This window comes from Phaethon aethereus, assembly GCF_964289735.1.
Source record: "Phaethon aethereus genome assembly, chromosome: 21".
Classification (NCBI taxonomy): Eukaryota; Metazoa; Chordata; class Aves; order Phaethontiformes; family Phaethontidae; genus Phaethon; species Phaethon aethereus.
In genome coordinates, this window is record NC_138597.1 from 4544669 (window position 1) to 4559017 (window position 14349).

General features: G+C 40.0%; 1 protein-coding gene across 2 annotated transcripts in view; it reads right to left on the reverse strand.

Moving 5' to 3' along the window:
- Positions 1 to 4326: 4326 nt before the first annotated feature.
- The window catches only part of KIF1B (kinesin family member 1B), a gene marked incomplete at both ends in the record, with an annotated part of 86920 nt that continues 76897 nt past the window's right edge, over positions 4327 to 14349 (reverse strand). For both annotated transcript variants that reach the window (XM_082009340.1, XM_082009339.1), the window contains 11 exons: positions 4327 to 5190; positions 5989 to 6107; positions 6715 to 6907; positions 7418 to 7567; positions 8325 to 8446; positions 9075 to 9146; positions 9579 to 9818; positions 10190 to 10335; positions 11051 to 11112; positions 11639 to 11772; positions 12340 to 12454. In XM_082009340.1, the coding sequence (XP_081865466.1) occupies positions 5148 to 5190; positions 5989 to 6107; positions 6715 to 6907; positions 7418 to 7567; positions 8325 to 8446; positions 9075 to 9146; positions 9579 to 9818; positions 10190 to 10335; positions 11051 to 11112; positions 11639 to 11772; positions 12340 to 12454 (1396 nt within the window). The remainder of the gene's footprint in view (positions 5191 to 5988; positions 6108 to 6714; positions 6908 to 7417; positions 7568 to 8324; positions 8447 to 9074; positions 9147 to 9578; positions 9819 to 10189; positions 10336 to 11050; positions 11113 to 11638; positions 11773 to 12339; positions 12455 to 14349) is intronic.

The following is a 14349-nucleotide window of genomic DNA, read 5'->3' on the forward strand; positions in this document are numbered from 1 at the left end:
TTAAATGCTTTGGGAATGCCCCCACCGTAACTTTTAAAAGCTACAAAGAACTTTCTGCTTTCAGACCAAGACAACAGTGGTTCACCGGGATTCCCTGACACATCTTTGTCCACAGAGCTGGTACCTTATACTTTGCTGTTGGGTTTCGGTGATTTGATTTCCCACGCTTCCTGTCATCTTGAACATCAGCCCCAGATTAGCAAGTTCAGTACTGGCAGCACATTACGACACTCTCATTTTATGACACTCCTGTTCTATCTTTCAAGCAACGAGTCTTTGGAAAGCATCTGAAAACTACTTAGAAATGCTGCACAGCACATCAAAGGGAAAAGGATGAGAAAGGATAAGAAGAGCTCATCTTTCTCAAAGAACAAGAGAAATTTCTTTTCAGAGAGGCATAAGCTTGTTCAGTACAGGTTTCAAAAACAAGTAATCAATATAAGATACTAGTAACTGAATCATAATAAAAGGAGCACACATTATATCTGCTAATGCACTGGTTGTACCTTTATTGTTTCACCTCGATCACTAACCATTCAGTGGTGCAAGGTTACCATACACAGTTAGATATCTGCATTGCACACCTACGGCTATACAGCAAATGATCAGAATTAGTACAAATACATGAACTATATTTACATTTTGTATACTTAAGCTCCAAATATCAGATATATTTACAAAATAAAATAAGAAAATGAAAACCTGAAATTAATGTACAGTGTTGCTGATACACTCCTTCGCTGGGATGAAATCAGTTTGCAAAGATACTTGTTCAAGAAGGCCACTTATACAGCATATACCTTGTATACCTTGTGTACAGAGAGATTAAACAGGGAAATGGGGACCACAATTTTTTTTTTTTAAAAAGTATGTATTTCAGTGCAACAGCATGTCTAACGTCCAAATTCAAGAACCTTAATCAACTGCACATGAAGTATGAACAAGCAGAGCGGAAAATTAAGAACTGATCCTGGGAAGTGCTGACCATTGAAGACTCCCTCTGCTTCTAGTCCCTGGTTTCAAGGCAAGCAAGAGGTAGCTCAGTACTGCTCCGGATCAGGCTGCTAACTTGGCAACATTAAGAACTGAAGAGTTATAACCTCCACACCCTCAGTTTTCTGAATACATAGCTGATCCTGTTAATTTAAAAACTGTTCCAAATAACATTGGACACAACCATCTGGTTAGTGTTGGACTAGTTTTGATTTCAAATACTTAGATCGCATAAATGGCCTTCTGAACAAAAAAAAAAGTCAATCCTGTTCTTGAACAGCTGATGTTTTTAAACAAGGAAGCACAAAATTAACACATTCCTGCTACATACAGTACAGTTCAGACCACATATTGGGGTTATTTAACCACAATGGAGAGATGCAACACACGCATGGTAGAGACCCATTTTGAAGTACATTCAGGAAACCGTTCCGGAGCAGCATTAGTATCCTTCTTTGAGCAGCAGGTTAACAGCTGCAACTTCAACAAAAACACCCACTACGGTATAAACGAACACAAACTAAGGCTGTGCAAGAGTACCAAGAAAGATGTATATGCATAGGCAGTATTAGTTGATTGTAGAGTACCAATGGGTGTTATTCCAAAGCTAATCCTCTTATCTAATGTGCAATTAATTACAGATGTATAAATATACATTACATAAAATTAAATCCCTGTAAATTAGATAACAAGCAGCAAAAAGTAAAGTCTTTGCTTTGAAATACCCTGCTAATCAGTAATAAGGACTATTAGACACTGGTCAAAAAAAACCCCTCTCTCAGTGGTCTGGAGATAATATTCCCTTCCCTTCTGCATCCCAGAACATAGGAATCTTCTTTAAAAAGGTGTTGAAAGTGCATTTCTAAAATACAGTATAGGAGGTTTAGTTTCATTTTAAAATATCCAGGAAGCTTCAATATCAACGACATGTTTTTTTCAATGGACAAAAAAGATAATTTTCTCCTTCCTTTTCGTGAGGAACACAAAAAACCCAAACTGCAGCACAGTTTGACAGTCATTCTCTCCAGGAAATGCCTATCAAGTTTACTACTAGTGCTTATGCTCAATGGGCTGGCAGGCCCACAGCATGATGCCTTGTCTGCAGTGCTGAGTCCCAAGAGCTGTTTGACTCCAGGACTTCACGTACATGCAGCAGGTAACCAAGGGTGGGTTTTTAAACATCAAGAGAAGGCAGCTTAGCACACTTTTCCCTTCTTGCTCTGTTTCTAAGAAGAAATTTCTAACACATTGGGCTAGCTCAAAAAAGCTTTGAAGTGAATGGAAATCCACATTTTTTTTGTTTTATTATCCTTTGAAAGAAAATTTGAATTTATTTCAGTTCAGTTTTAAGTAGGGAAACTGGTGTCTCAAACTAGGCTTCAGTAATTGGTGAAAAACTAAATGTATGCCTTTATGTCAGACCTGAAAATAGAAATGCCCGTTTGAACTCCACACAACAAGAATCTATTTTGTCACAGATAATGCAGCTTTAAGCAATACTGATGCTTAAAATCAGAATTTTGCTCTTCTGATGATCTGTTTTCCACATAGACATCAAGTCATCAGAAGCTGCTTGGGGTCTTTCGATAGAAGAGTAACATTTACACAACACAGCTGTAACATTTCCAGCTCTGTATAAAATAAGCATCTCTTTCTTCCCACTTTTAAAGCACGATCCCTTAATCATGTTTCTATGCAATGCTTATATTCCCTTAGCTAATCTTCTGGCTTATCCAAAGCAAAGACTTAGCAAACTAGTTTTCTTCTAGTTAAAAGAAAGATAAAAATTAAAATGCTCTGTGTGTCACAAAATACCACCACCTAAATCGCTACCCCTCCTCAAACTGGTTCCACTTTCCTTATAAATGGTGGTGATAGCAGCAACAACTTCACGTTTAATATTAACTTAATTCTTGACATAGGCTTAGCCCCAGCTTGGGGAGTCTTCTTGCAGCACTAGCAGTCTTACTTATCTGCACACTGGAAGTGCATTATCATCCATTGCGTAACAAAGGAATATCATCACTGTATTAAGAGTCACACACAATTAAACAAGACAAAAAACTGAAGAGGAAAAAAACCCCAAACATCCCTATTATGCTCCTGGGTTCCCAGGATGCTCCCTCACTCTGGTTTCCAGTTCTGAAATAAATTTGAGGACCACAGGAGATAGCATGAACACATGATTTAGCTTGAGTACTATCTCGAAATATATAAAGATATGTCCTAGCAAGTGTCAGACTCCATTTCCCTGCTCCTTTGCCACCCATGCTTTTAGGTCTCATTGCACTTTACGGAAGAATGAAAACCCCATAAAGCTAAAAAACTGCCCAACTGACACCAGTCCCATGTACACTTTTGGCCACAGAACTTCCAATGCATGGCATGACCTGCTGACGAATGAACTGAATTAAAATGACCTTCTTGAGCTGGAGTGTGCCTAAATGTGCCTACTGTAATAGTAGAACAAACCCCTTTCATCCCTCCCTTGAGAGGCTGGAACCACAGGATGAAATTCCTGTACATTCCCCAGGATCACAGCTAGCCCTATCAGTGCCCAAGGTAAGTCAAGAAAGTATAGCACAGCAGTCTGAAACATAGTAAAAACAAACACACACCCTCCCCAAACTCCCTGAAAACCTAACTAAGAAAGAGGAGTTCACTTCTCAGAAGGGAAATCCATTCTGCTTTCCTTTCTTGGGGCAAGGACCAAAACTTCGGCCACAAGGAGAACTTACATTGTAGGTCAAGAACTAACACCACACAGCTGATCTCCCAGAAGCCAATTACCCCACTAACCAGGACCAGGTCCACTTGACCCATCTTTCCAGGAAGGATTAATTCTGAAGTTAAAACTAACTAGGGGGTTTCAGCTGATGAAAATTGTAGCAGGGAAATTAGGGGACGTTCAGCAGTTATTCCAAAAGGAAGCGACAGTGTCCTGCTGCTCCCTGAAGAACACTGCAAGTGCTAGGTCTAGAAAGTATTTTGCAGACAGGGGATGCTTCCCCCATGAACAGATGGGATGTCATCTGAGTATTACAAATAAAGGATGCATGCATAAAGCAGACCTTTCAGAATGATGCCGTAGAGCAGTCTATCCTAACATACCAATGACAACCGTAAATCTCTTCCAAGAGAGGCGCAAACTGTTGCGACAGGAACTCCGAAGTCAGGACTAAAAGCAGGAAGAGGAGATATCGCCCTCCGGTGGTGATCTCCGGAAAACGCTCCAGGGAACAACCACCCTGTTCCGCTTCTGCTTAACGCTCTCCATCTGTCAAATACGAGGCTGAGCAACGAAAACTTCAGGGATTATATCTAATATTTCAGTGGGTTTTTTTCCTCACATCAGCACAAGTTCTGTCTCCCCAACTCAGTTCAGAGGCAGAGGAGTGAGAGTTAATGTTTTGGGAAAGAGTTAAAGCCAAGCAGTGTTCACCTGCAACCCCACAGCAAGAGTTTAAAGGCAGATTATTCTAGCCAGCCCCTCTTGGTTTGTTCCCTATCTTTTTCCAGGTCATGCCTTAGCCTGTTGGACCCTGGAAACTCAAAAACTTGCACCAAATCCAAAATCCAGTCCGCCCAGACAGATTTGTCCAATATCACCTTTCAACAGAGTTTAAATTTGAGGCTGGATCCAGAAAGCCTGAGGAGCTATTGCAGTTCCTGGCTGGGTAATGTCTACATAGAAGAATTTCTTTCCCTGGCATTAGAACTTTGCCCTGAGGGAACCAATGACTACTGCCAAGTCACAAATTGAGTGAAAAACTTGCAGCAGTCTAGACAGACAACAATGGACAGTGGGACAGACACCAAAAGGTCAGCTGGAATGGGAAAACAACTTGTTATAAGAATTTTTTTTTTTTCTTTTTTAGAGTCGTGCATAATCACTTAATTTTTTTCTTTTTTTTTTTTCTTTCCCTTTTTTTATGGGCACATGCTACTAGTACAATTCTCAGTACAAGTGAAAAGAAACAAGGTAGGGTTAGAATACCTAGAAAATGTGCTGAAGGAGTTGGGAAGGTAAGGGATGTTAAGCCACAGGATTACATACAAGAGAAACTGTCAAGAATCACAAAGAGAAAATGAGAGGTAACACTTGATCTATCAGAAGGTGAGTTAGGGAGAACAGAGGAGAACATTACATGGACTCAGTACTTCAGCTGGCCCGTGCGTCTTCGAGCCAGTTTTGACCTGCACAAGAAAAATAAAGCAGTATTTGTTGAATTCTGGAAGTTTGTTTTTCTTCCCTCCCCCAGTTTGTCCACCTTTTTTTTTAAAAAAAAAAAAATCCTTTCATATAGTCTGGGTTTAGCCCACAGGTTTAGAAAGTAAAACTTATCAAGGCCTATAATGAGAAAGACTTCTCACGCTTCTGCTGTGCTCCTTTAAAGGAAGACAGGATCTTGTAAGGACTGCACTGCTAAGAAATTATTTGACACTGTATAGTACTAGCTTAGTGGGGTTTCTGTCAGTTTTTTTGTTTTGTTTTGTTTTTTAACTGAAAGGAAGAGCTACTGTAGCATCGTAAGATCCCTCCAGCAAGCAGGGGATGTCTGTGACCCGTGTTAAAGGGAAGGTTTCTAGAGAAATTCAAAAAAGGAATGAGAATTTCTGCTTTAGTTCACAATCAAGAGAATGAAAAGGCAGTCCAGAAGCAGTAAGAAGTTTTATAAATCTGTAAAATAGCAATACAAGGAAACCATTTTGTGGCCTCCAAATGTAGTATTGCATAAAGCATACCACACATGTTCAAACTGGATGCATCTGTTAAGAATGTCACAAGCCAAAGCAACAGCATTTCCTGAAATACAGCGCTTGTTGATTTTTTTCTTTTTGTTGCTGCCTCCCCCCGCTTCTTCACTTCACCCATCTCATCAAAATTCTTCAGAACAAGATTAAATTCTGTGACAAACTATCTGCCTCCTTGCTTATGACTATCGCACTATCTTTATGCTTTGCGGCACTGTCTGCCCAGGAACCGCCTCTTACCTTATTGTGCCAGCAAGAAGTGGATTGAAGGCATATAACCAGTCATTCATGTCTTTGTCATTGATGGCCTGGAGCAGGACCCCACGATGCTTTGTGCATACACCAAATGTGTTGGGTGTCTGAAATATTAAGAACAATTTAAAATACTCGAGCATACAAGCACAGATGCTGATGCACACTTCCTCTTTAAGGAAGAGTTGGCCATGTCACATTCCTAATTACCCCAAGACTTTCCTTTAAGTTTCAGTGGTTATTTCCAGGATATTATTAGTCAGTCAAATGGAACATCTACAAAATGGAGTTTTAACTCATGAGTGTGGACTTCAAGAGCTGCTGAGATGGACCAGTAAAGTTAATCCGATTCCTTGCAGGATGTTTGTGTGTGTTCTGTTGGCTTTTTCTTTTTTTAACACACACACACAGAGTCCCCCAAGGCACCACACAAATCAAACACACAGGGTGATGGTACCAACACAAGCTCATAAAAGCACACATGAAGTGTAACAGCAGTCAGTGCCAGTCTCTTGTAGAGCTGTGTCCAAAACATAAGGAACCCTGTTCAAACTGGGAACTTTGTGGGCAGAATCATGAGATGCCAGACATTCTCCAAGACACATATACGTTTTCCTTGGACCAGAGATGACACCCAGGATGGTACGGATGCACTACTACCTGTAGTAGTAGTGCCTGCTCTATGGGTAAAAAAACAATAGCACTCAGACTGACCTTTACCATTGCCTGTTGATCCTCACTGTATTCCACCTGAGCTGTGGATAAGTTTATGATTCCTCTTTCTACAGGATCTTTGTCACTGTTGTAAATAAAAACATAGGGACGGCGAACCACCACAAAGTGCTTAGCCCAGGAACTGGAGAGTGGCTCCTTGAAGTGGAGGTATCCTTTCTTTGAGACCACAGAGCTGAAAAAAAGAAAGAACACAAAACAAACACAGGAATACATAAAGAAACAGGAATACACTTTCCCCTAAACAAGGCCATTACTGAGTACTCCCATTAACTGCAAAACACTGTATAAAGACACTTGGTCTTTAATACTTTTTGTCTGTAACAAAATTATGAAAAGTTCTTATACAGCAAGCTGAAATATGTGTTCAAGAATTATGAAAAAGTCTGACAGAAAAAAGGACGCACAAAGATCTCTACTTCAGTGAATTTCATCCATGGTTTTGATGATAACAGACATTATACTTAAGTCACTGTAAAACCTGTTCATTAAGCAGATGCAGGGAATGAATGCTGCAGAGAACAAATATCAACACGACCTTCATCAATCCTACCTCCATCATAGAGGATTCTGCAGTTCTGCTATCACCTGTTTAATTTACCTTCCTCAAATGAAACTACAAGTCTCATAAAGCCTTTGTGACAACTCTAAAGAAGCCATGATCACACAACAACAGAAAACTTACCCTGGTCTGATCTCCTCGATATCAGGAACGAGGTTTAGGAATTCATTCTTTCCAGCTCTGGCAAGATAGGAAGTTTCTACTGTAGGAATTAGCTGGAACTGTTCCACCTCATGACAGGGACTGGAGGCACGAGAATTTGCTTCTGGTGTCCTTTAAGAAAACAAAAGCAGAGAAAGAAAAGTAAATCACAACAAACCAACTGAATGTGACAACAGAATTTAAAGTGCATCTACCGCCTAGCCTGTCTAACAAGTTTCATCCTCCAGATCAGATTTTTTGTATGACATTGGGATCCTTTTGTACAATATCAAATAGCATTTCCCTTGAAACCTGTGAAATAAAACTTACAATAACTGCTAGTAAGTTTTTTTCCTGCTACTTCTCCCTTGTTTCCCTTGCCAATCACAGTCACAACACAGATGTGTGTCTTACTATGGTTTGATTTAAAATGCACTCCTCCTCTCAGGGATGTTAAACTGAGAAGGTACAAATTACATGTCTTTCACTACGTAGTTACTCCCGATTTCATCAAAAATATCTGCTATAGATAGAGCTGAGAAAGATAAACAGATTACTGGCCAAACTTGTTTATACTGGTTGTTGTTAGTAGGTCTTTTTACCAGACCTCTGAAAAAAACATGTGGACTCTACACACTGAAGATGCATTGGTCACTGGAATGACGGGCATCTGACTGCTTTCAGCACAAAGGGAAAAAAAACACTTCAAAAGAACAAAATGGGCAAAAATAATTGTGCAGTGATGGGAGAAGATAAGGCAAGGGGGCTGTACAAAGAAACACCTGAAAGTAGGGAAAAGGAAAAAGGGGGAGAAAAAAAATGATCAGAAAACATAGCAAAGACAGGTTGTGAAGCACTGAGGAGTAACATATTAATACCCTATACTTACTTCTGATCAATTGAATTGCATCTTGAATCCACCAGAGAAGGGCAGGTAGATGAAGGTGTGAGGGTAGCACTGCTGAAACTCGACAGTGATGGGTCCCGCCCAATTGGAGAAATATCTGACAACTACAAGGACAAATAGAGGCAAAAATATTACAGAAGAGGGTTTTTTTCTAGCTAGTGTTGAGGCCTGGCTAGAACATGGCATTCAGCATGTGGAAGGCTCAGATAATAGACAGGCATTCCTATCAGCCCTTTCCCTACTCAGGAGCCAAATTTTTGCACACAACCATCTTAAACCCATCTGGGGGTGAAAATACAATGGCACTTCTGTAGACACAGCTTGTTATTAATGTCCTACACTTCTGATTATTCACACCCTGACTGCCTCAATAGAATATTAGATTATACAGTTTGCAACTTGGTGTCCCCTGTGCCTACAGTCAGTATTTTTAAAAGAGTCAATTTTGTCCTTTTACATAGGGAAAGCATATATAGGGAAAGATAGTAAGAGCACTTCCAGTCTGCTAATAGACTAGAAACTACATGATAGTCCAAGTTTGCACCATTTCTACTTCCTGCAATAGTCTTTGGAACCTGATGCTGAACAGCCAAAATCCTTCCAACAGACTGAAAATAAAGAAAATTAATATGAAGAGTTTTATCTCTTCATAGTATCACCAGATTCCACAAACTACAAATATATTGCTATTGTACTACAAATACAGTGTATTGTACTGCATGAAATATTTACCTTACAATCACTGATGCTGTTGTACACCTGGTTGAATTCCCGATTGAAAGTGTGAGTAAGAAGCTGCAGACACTAAGGCGGAGGGGGGGGCAGGGAAAAACAAACAAAACACATTTTACATTTACATTTTCAGAGACATTTGAACACAAGAGGCAATTTGCCAAGACACACTTGGCAGCTCATGAAAGAAAAAACAAATTTTAAATTGCTGTTAAAAAAAAAAAAACAAAAACCCACAACAGAAGAAGGGAATAACCACTTCCCTGGATAAAATTAGAAAGTTTCATTTTACAGGCTCCTCATGAAGGGAAATGAGGTACAGCCATAGCACGAAGCTAGCCACCAGCACTGGCTGGTGAGAATGGATTATTCCACTATAGAGCACACTAAAATGAAACTCTCACAATACTGGATATTCACCATGCTACCTGAGAAGCTCATCATTAACCTTTAATCCTCTTTAGCACCTCAGTTTAGACCCATGATGCTTTTCTCATGTTGTACCTTGGTAGCCAGCTCTTTCTCCCGATCCACCAGGCTCTCTATATCTGCGGAGTCATAGCCACTGCTTTCACTGGGCGTCACAGCACTCTCAAATGTTGTCGTAGAGATTTGTGAGGAAATGCTGGTGGAGGTACTGAGGGTTCCACTGCTTAGACTGGGAGACAATGAGTCACTCAGGGACTTGGGGATGCTGTCACCAAGCTTTTCACGAAGCAGAAGGAAATGTCGGGTTTTTTCAACCTAGTAAGAGAAGAAATCAGTATCATCTGCTCCAGGATGTTGCCTATTTTACAAGCACTGAATTCTTATGCATTCTTTTAAGCTTCATACCAGTAAACATTTTCCCCAGGGAGAGGAGAGTTTACAATGGCACTAGAAATTGAATCTACCTTTGCTGAATACACTGAGATTCTGAGCTGAAGACTCTACTCAGCAGCCAGCCACACACTTTCTATCTTTTCTGTTGGAGAATTTATTTAAATCTTGACTCTGAGAACAAACTCCCATTTGGGAACCTATTCAGCTCAGAAGGTCTCACAGTGGGTACACTAAAGGCAAATTCAAAGGTACAGTTGTGCTTTTTCTTTCGTTTCCCCTATCTCTTTACTCACCTCATGCAGCAGTTCCAGTTTCTCCAGTTCCCACTGATGCTCCAGAATGAGGCTGTCACCCCTGGGCCTCCAACCTGCCAGGTTCTCTTCTCCTCGCACATATGCCACAGATGTATCCAGGACTTTCCTCCTCCTCCTCTGCATTCCTGAGCAGTAAAAAACCAACATAAGATGTTAAAAACATAGCCAGAGGGATGCCACTAAGAAACACTTACCCATCAGCAATCTGCTAAGAACCAACACTTCTGCTGTTTGGCTGAAAACGTACACGACAACTATTTCATTAACAGCAATCACACATCCCGACGAGATTTTATTTAGTCCAGCTTTCTTACTTCATTCAGATATTTTCTATTGACCACGATATAATGCAAACTCCTGTTCAGTCTAATTCAACACGAAAACTTCAAATGGTAGGTCTTAAAGGAAAAATATACTGATACTATGTGAACTACATTCCTTCCAAGTTATCAAGCTTGCATCAGATATCAGCAATGTCATCAAAAGACCGAGAGAAAACTCTACTGCTGCAAAAACAAGTTTCAACTGTGTTAGTTATAAGCCATGTACTATGCCTCTCAAGTCCATGACTCGGATACATGTCCAGTTTCCTGATATACCCATGTCAGAAAATGTAAAGTTTTCAGTGAATCCTTGGTTCACCAATGGTAAACACAGATCCAAGTTGAAAGTAAAAGCCTGTGTAAGTTTTTATGTAATAGCAATGTTCCATTGCTTCTATGAAACACAGGAACTGCTTCCCATCAGGACATTAGTGTTTACTGCATTCTGCCTATGAAATTCTCTGCAACATTTCAGTTTACAGCACCTTTATCGCTTGAACACCCAGTCACTGCTTACCTGGACTTCCTGTGTCTGCCATTTTGCATAAACTTAGTTCATAGATCCCAGTTACTCGATTGCTGTTCACAAGAAACCAGAGGGAAGAAAACCCTATTATCTTCAGAAATAAAGGGCATTAGCTTTAGTTTAGTGGTCTACAAATTAGAAGTTTAAGTACAGTTAGTTAGAACTACACCTGAATTCTGATCTTAAATAGATCATAAAAGAGCCAGGACAGACTGCAAGGTCTCTGAAAATGGGATTTCCCCTATGTTCCCTCCCACGCTCCATTAGACTCAGAGAGCAGCTGTTGAAGCAAATTCCAGGTCAGCATCAGGGTCATCTATGTGCAAGCTTGAAAAATGGATCTCTCTTCCTAACTGTTCAGTCAGAAGGCTGGAAAAAAGGGGCCAGTAAAGACAGAAGCCATCAGAATTTCACTGAAATAAATGCAAGAATGTTCGAACCCAGACTAGAGTACTACAACTGGGTACACTTTCAAGGAAGAAATAAAGAAAACTAAGCTACATTCTCCCCATGGCCTCTGAAAGTAAAAGCATATACTGACATAAAACATACGATACCAAAATTGGTAACTGAACTTACGAATCTGGAGATTTGGAGTAACCGCTGCCAAAGAGATTGCGTAGTGATCGTGGTGGGGAGATCTTGGCATCCCGTGAGTAAAAGACCATACAAACATCCTTTGTTATAACAGCAGGCTGGATGCAGTGGTCAAGCTAAGAGAAGAAACAGTAATGAATAAGTGGCTGCAGACAACTATGCCAAGTTACACTGCTTCCCTCTTTTAGTGGGACAGCTTTTTGAAATTTGTTCTTATTTGGGTCTTTGGTGAATGGTTTTCAGATGTGTTTCTGTGAAAGAGAACTGTCAAATTTATTGATGCATCTTGTGTGTGAAATAATTGTACTCCACAGAACAACAGCGTCTCGCACACAAAGCCAAGAGCTAGGCCAGTGTTTGTAACACTAGTAGTACTTACATAGCAACATTCACCGATTTCAGTGGATTTTCAGATACAAATATAGATAAAGTGAGGTACAAAAAGGTAAGGAGATCACCAGTTTCACTTCACCTTTGCTGTGAGGCAGTAATACCTTGACATCAGGTTGTTAATTGTGAATAAATTTTCCCATCCTGTTCTCAGAAAACGAATAAAGACTTTCACTAGCATCAGGATTCAAAATCACTTAGTCCAGTAAGTATTTGTCTTGGGTACACACTGTCTGCTGTCTCAAACAGTTATACTTGAGTCGCAAGCAAAAAGAAAGGCACAGGTCTCTAACCTCCAGGTAAGCAGAAAGGGTCATATAGATCTTCTCTCCATACGGTGTCACTCGATTGAGGAGAAGGGAGTTATGCAAGGAGCTATCCCAAACTGCTTCAAACCGATAGAAAGTCCTGGGAAAAAAAGTACAGTAAAAGCTTAACAGTAAGAGTTCCTCTGCACCCCTCTCATCGGTCACTGTAAAGCATGTCTTCCTCGACATCATCCACTATGACTCTCAGTGGCTGAGGTAACACATACTTGAAGCAAAGACCTTCTCTTCTTTCCCAAGATTATCTACTTCTACCTCAAACAGTGTGGCATGAGAGACCATTGCCTGTTATGAAAAAGACTGACTGAAAAGAGGAAATACAGAAGAGAACAAAAGCTGTCATAACAGTAGAGGGAAGTCAGCACTAAAGAACGGTGTTTCTAAACAGACAACATTCTTCTCTATTGCTTCAGGTGCAATTCAGCCAAGCTGGACCTCCAAAGTCCATGGGAAGATTCTTTTTTATGAGCAACACTCATTCTACAATGTATTTTAGGACTAACATATAGCAACAGAAGAGATCACTCTAATACTTAGTCTTATAAAACCAGCAGCCACTGATAGCAAATAGGAATGACTGATAGGTAGGGATAACGCCTATATTCAAGTGATAAAGATTTCTTTCTATGTCCCTACTAGCTTCAAGTAAAAACCTGCAGATCTAACACACACTTTTGTAAGAAGTTTCTTCAATTTGGCACATGGAAAGAAAGGAGCTGAAGGCTCCCACAGTTCTACCCGAGCAATAGGGAAAGTTCATCTGTTCAAGTCAAAACTGAGAGACAGCATCATACACAGGACAACTAAATCATGAAATCTCTCCTCTCTAACAGGGGCTTAAGGAAATGACCTTTCTCCTTTCTCACAGGTAGAGACTGATTTCATATTGGTTCCTTTGGAAAGGAGTCCTTATACCCTTATTCAGGAATATAGCACGCTTTTCTACGCTGGTAACAGAAAAAGAAGGTATCAATTCTTCACCACCTCCGTATAATTTCCCTCCCAAATCCCCTTTGCTGTTGAGGTTTTCCAACCCACTTCAAGTCCAAATGATGTGGTACTAAAACCAAGACAATGCTTCATGTGTATTATTTTTTTAAAACAAGCTATATCTCTGAAGAGCTTCTGTACTAATGCCCAAGGCAAACTCAGAAAAATAGAAAATAAAAACAAAGACAAATAACAAAAAGCAAGTTGGGGTAGAAGGAAAAAAAAATAACAAAACCCAAAACAAAACAAAAAGAAATATGAAACAGCCTAAGAGCAGACATATCAGAAAGAGAGTTCTGATCTCAGAGTTCCCAAGAATCCCCTTCTCCTGCTACCAGTTACACAATTCTGAGCTAATACATCGAGACACCATGAACTGTGCCGTCAAATAATATAATTTGAGAATATTGCTAAATGCTGTTTGCATTTGAAGTAGCATACTTAAGAAATTACTTCTAAATGTCTTGCTTCTATTAAAAACGCTACAGAGAAACATATTCTAAAGGCTAAGTAATTGGTAACTTTAAAAGCACTGTAACGTAATAATCTTTACATGAGTTAGATTAGGGAAACAACACAGGTTGTCCTCTAACCCTTTACAAATCTGTGTCGAGTCCCTATGTTTTAGTCTTTCATCGTGTCTTAGTTATGAGAGCAATTTTTTAAACCTTCAGCAAGCTCCACATCTACTATCTGGGTAGAAGAAAAAGTAGTCAAACCTGGTTCTCCACAGATAGGAAAGCCAGTGTACCCAGCCCTTGAATCAGCTCTGCACCATTTGCCAAACATGACTTCTCATCATGAAGAGAGAACACAGGTGTAAATGTTCATCCGTGCAGAACTAAACGCCCTTCTTCAGCAAAATGAAGATTTTTGGATGAACACCAAGTTGGAGTCAAACATAGCTTCGAGGCAGTTACTCTACTGGATTTTGTCTAGCCAGGAAGTTACGTACACACAGTCTTGCCTGTCCAAACCAGAACTTGC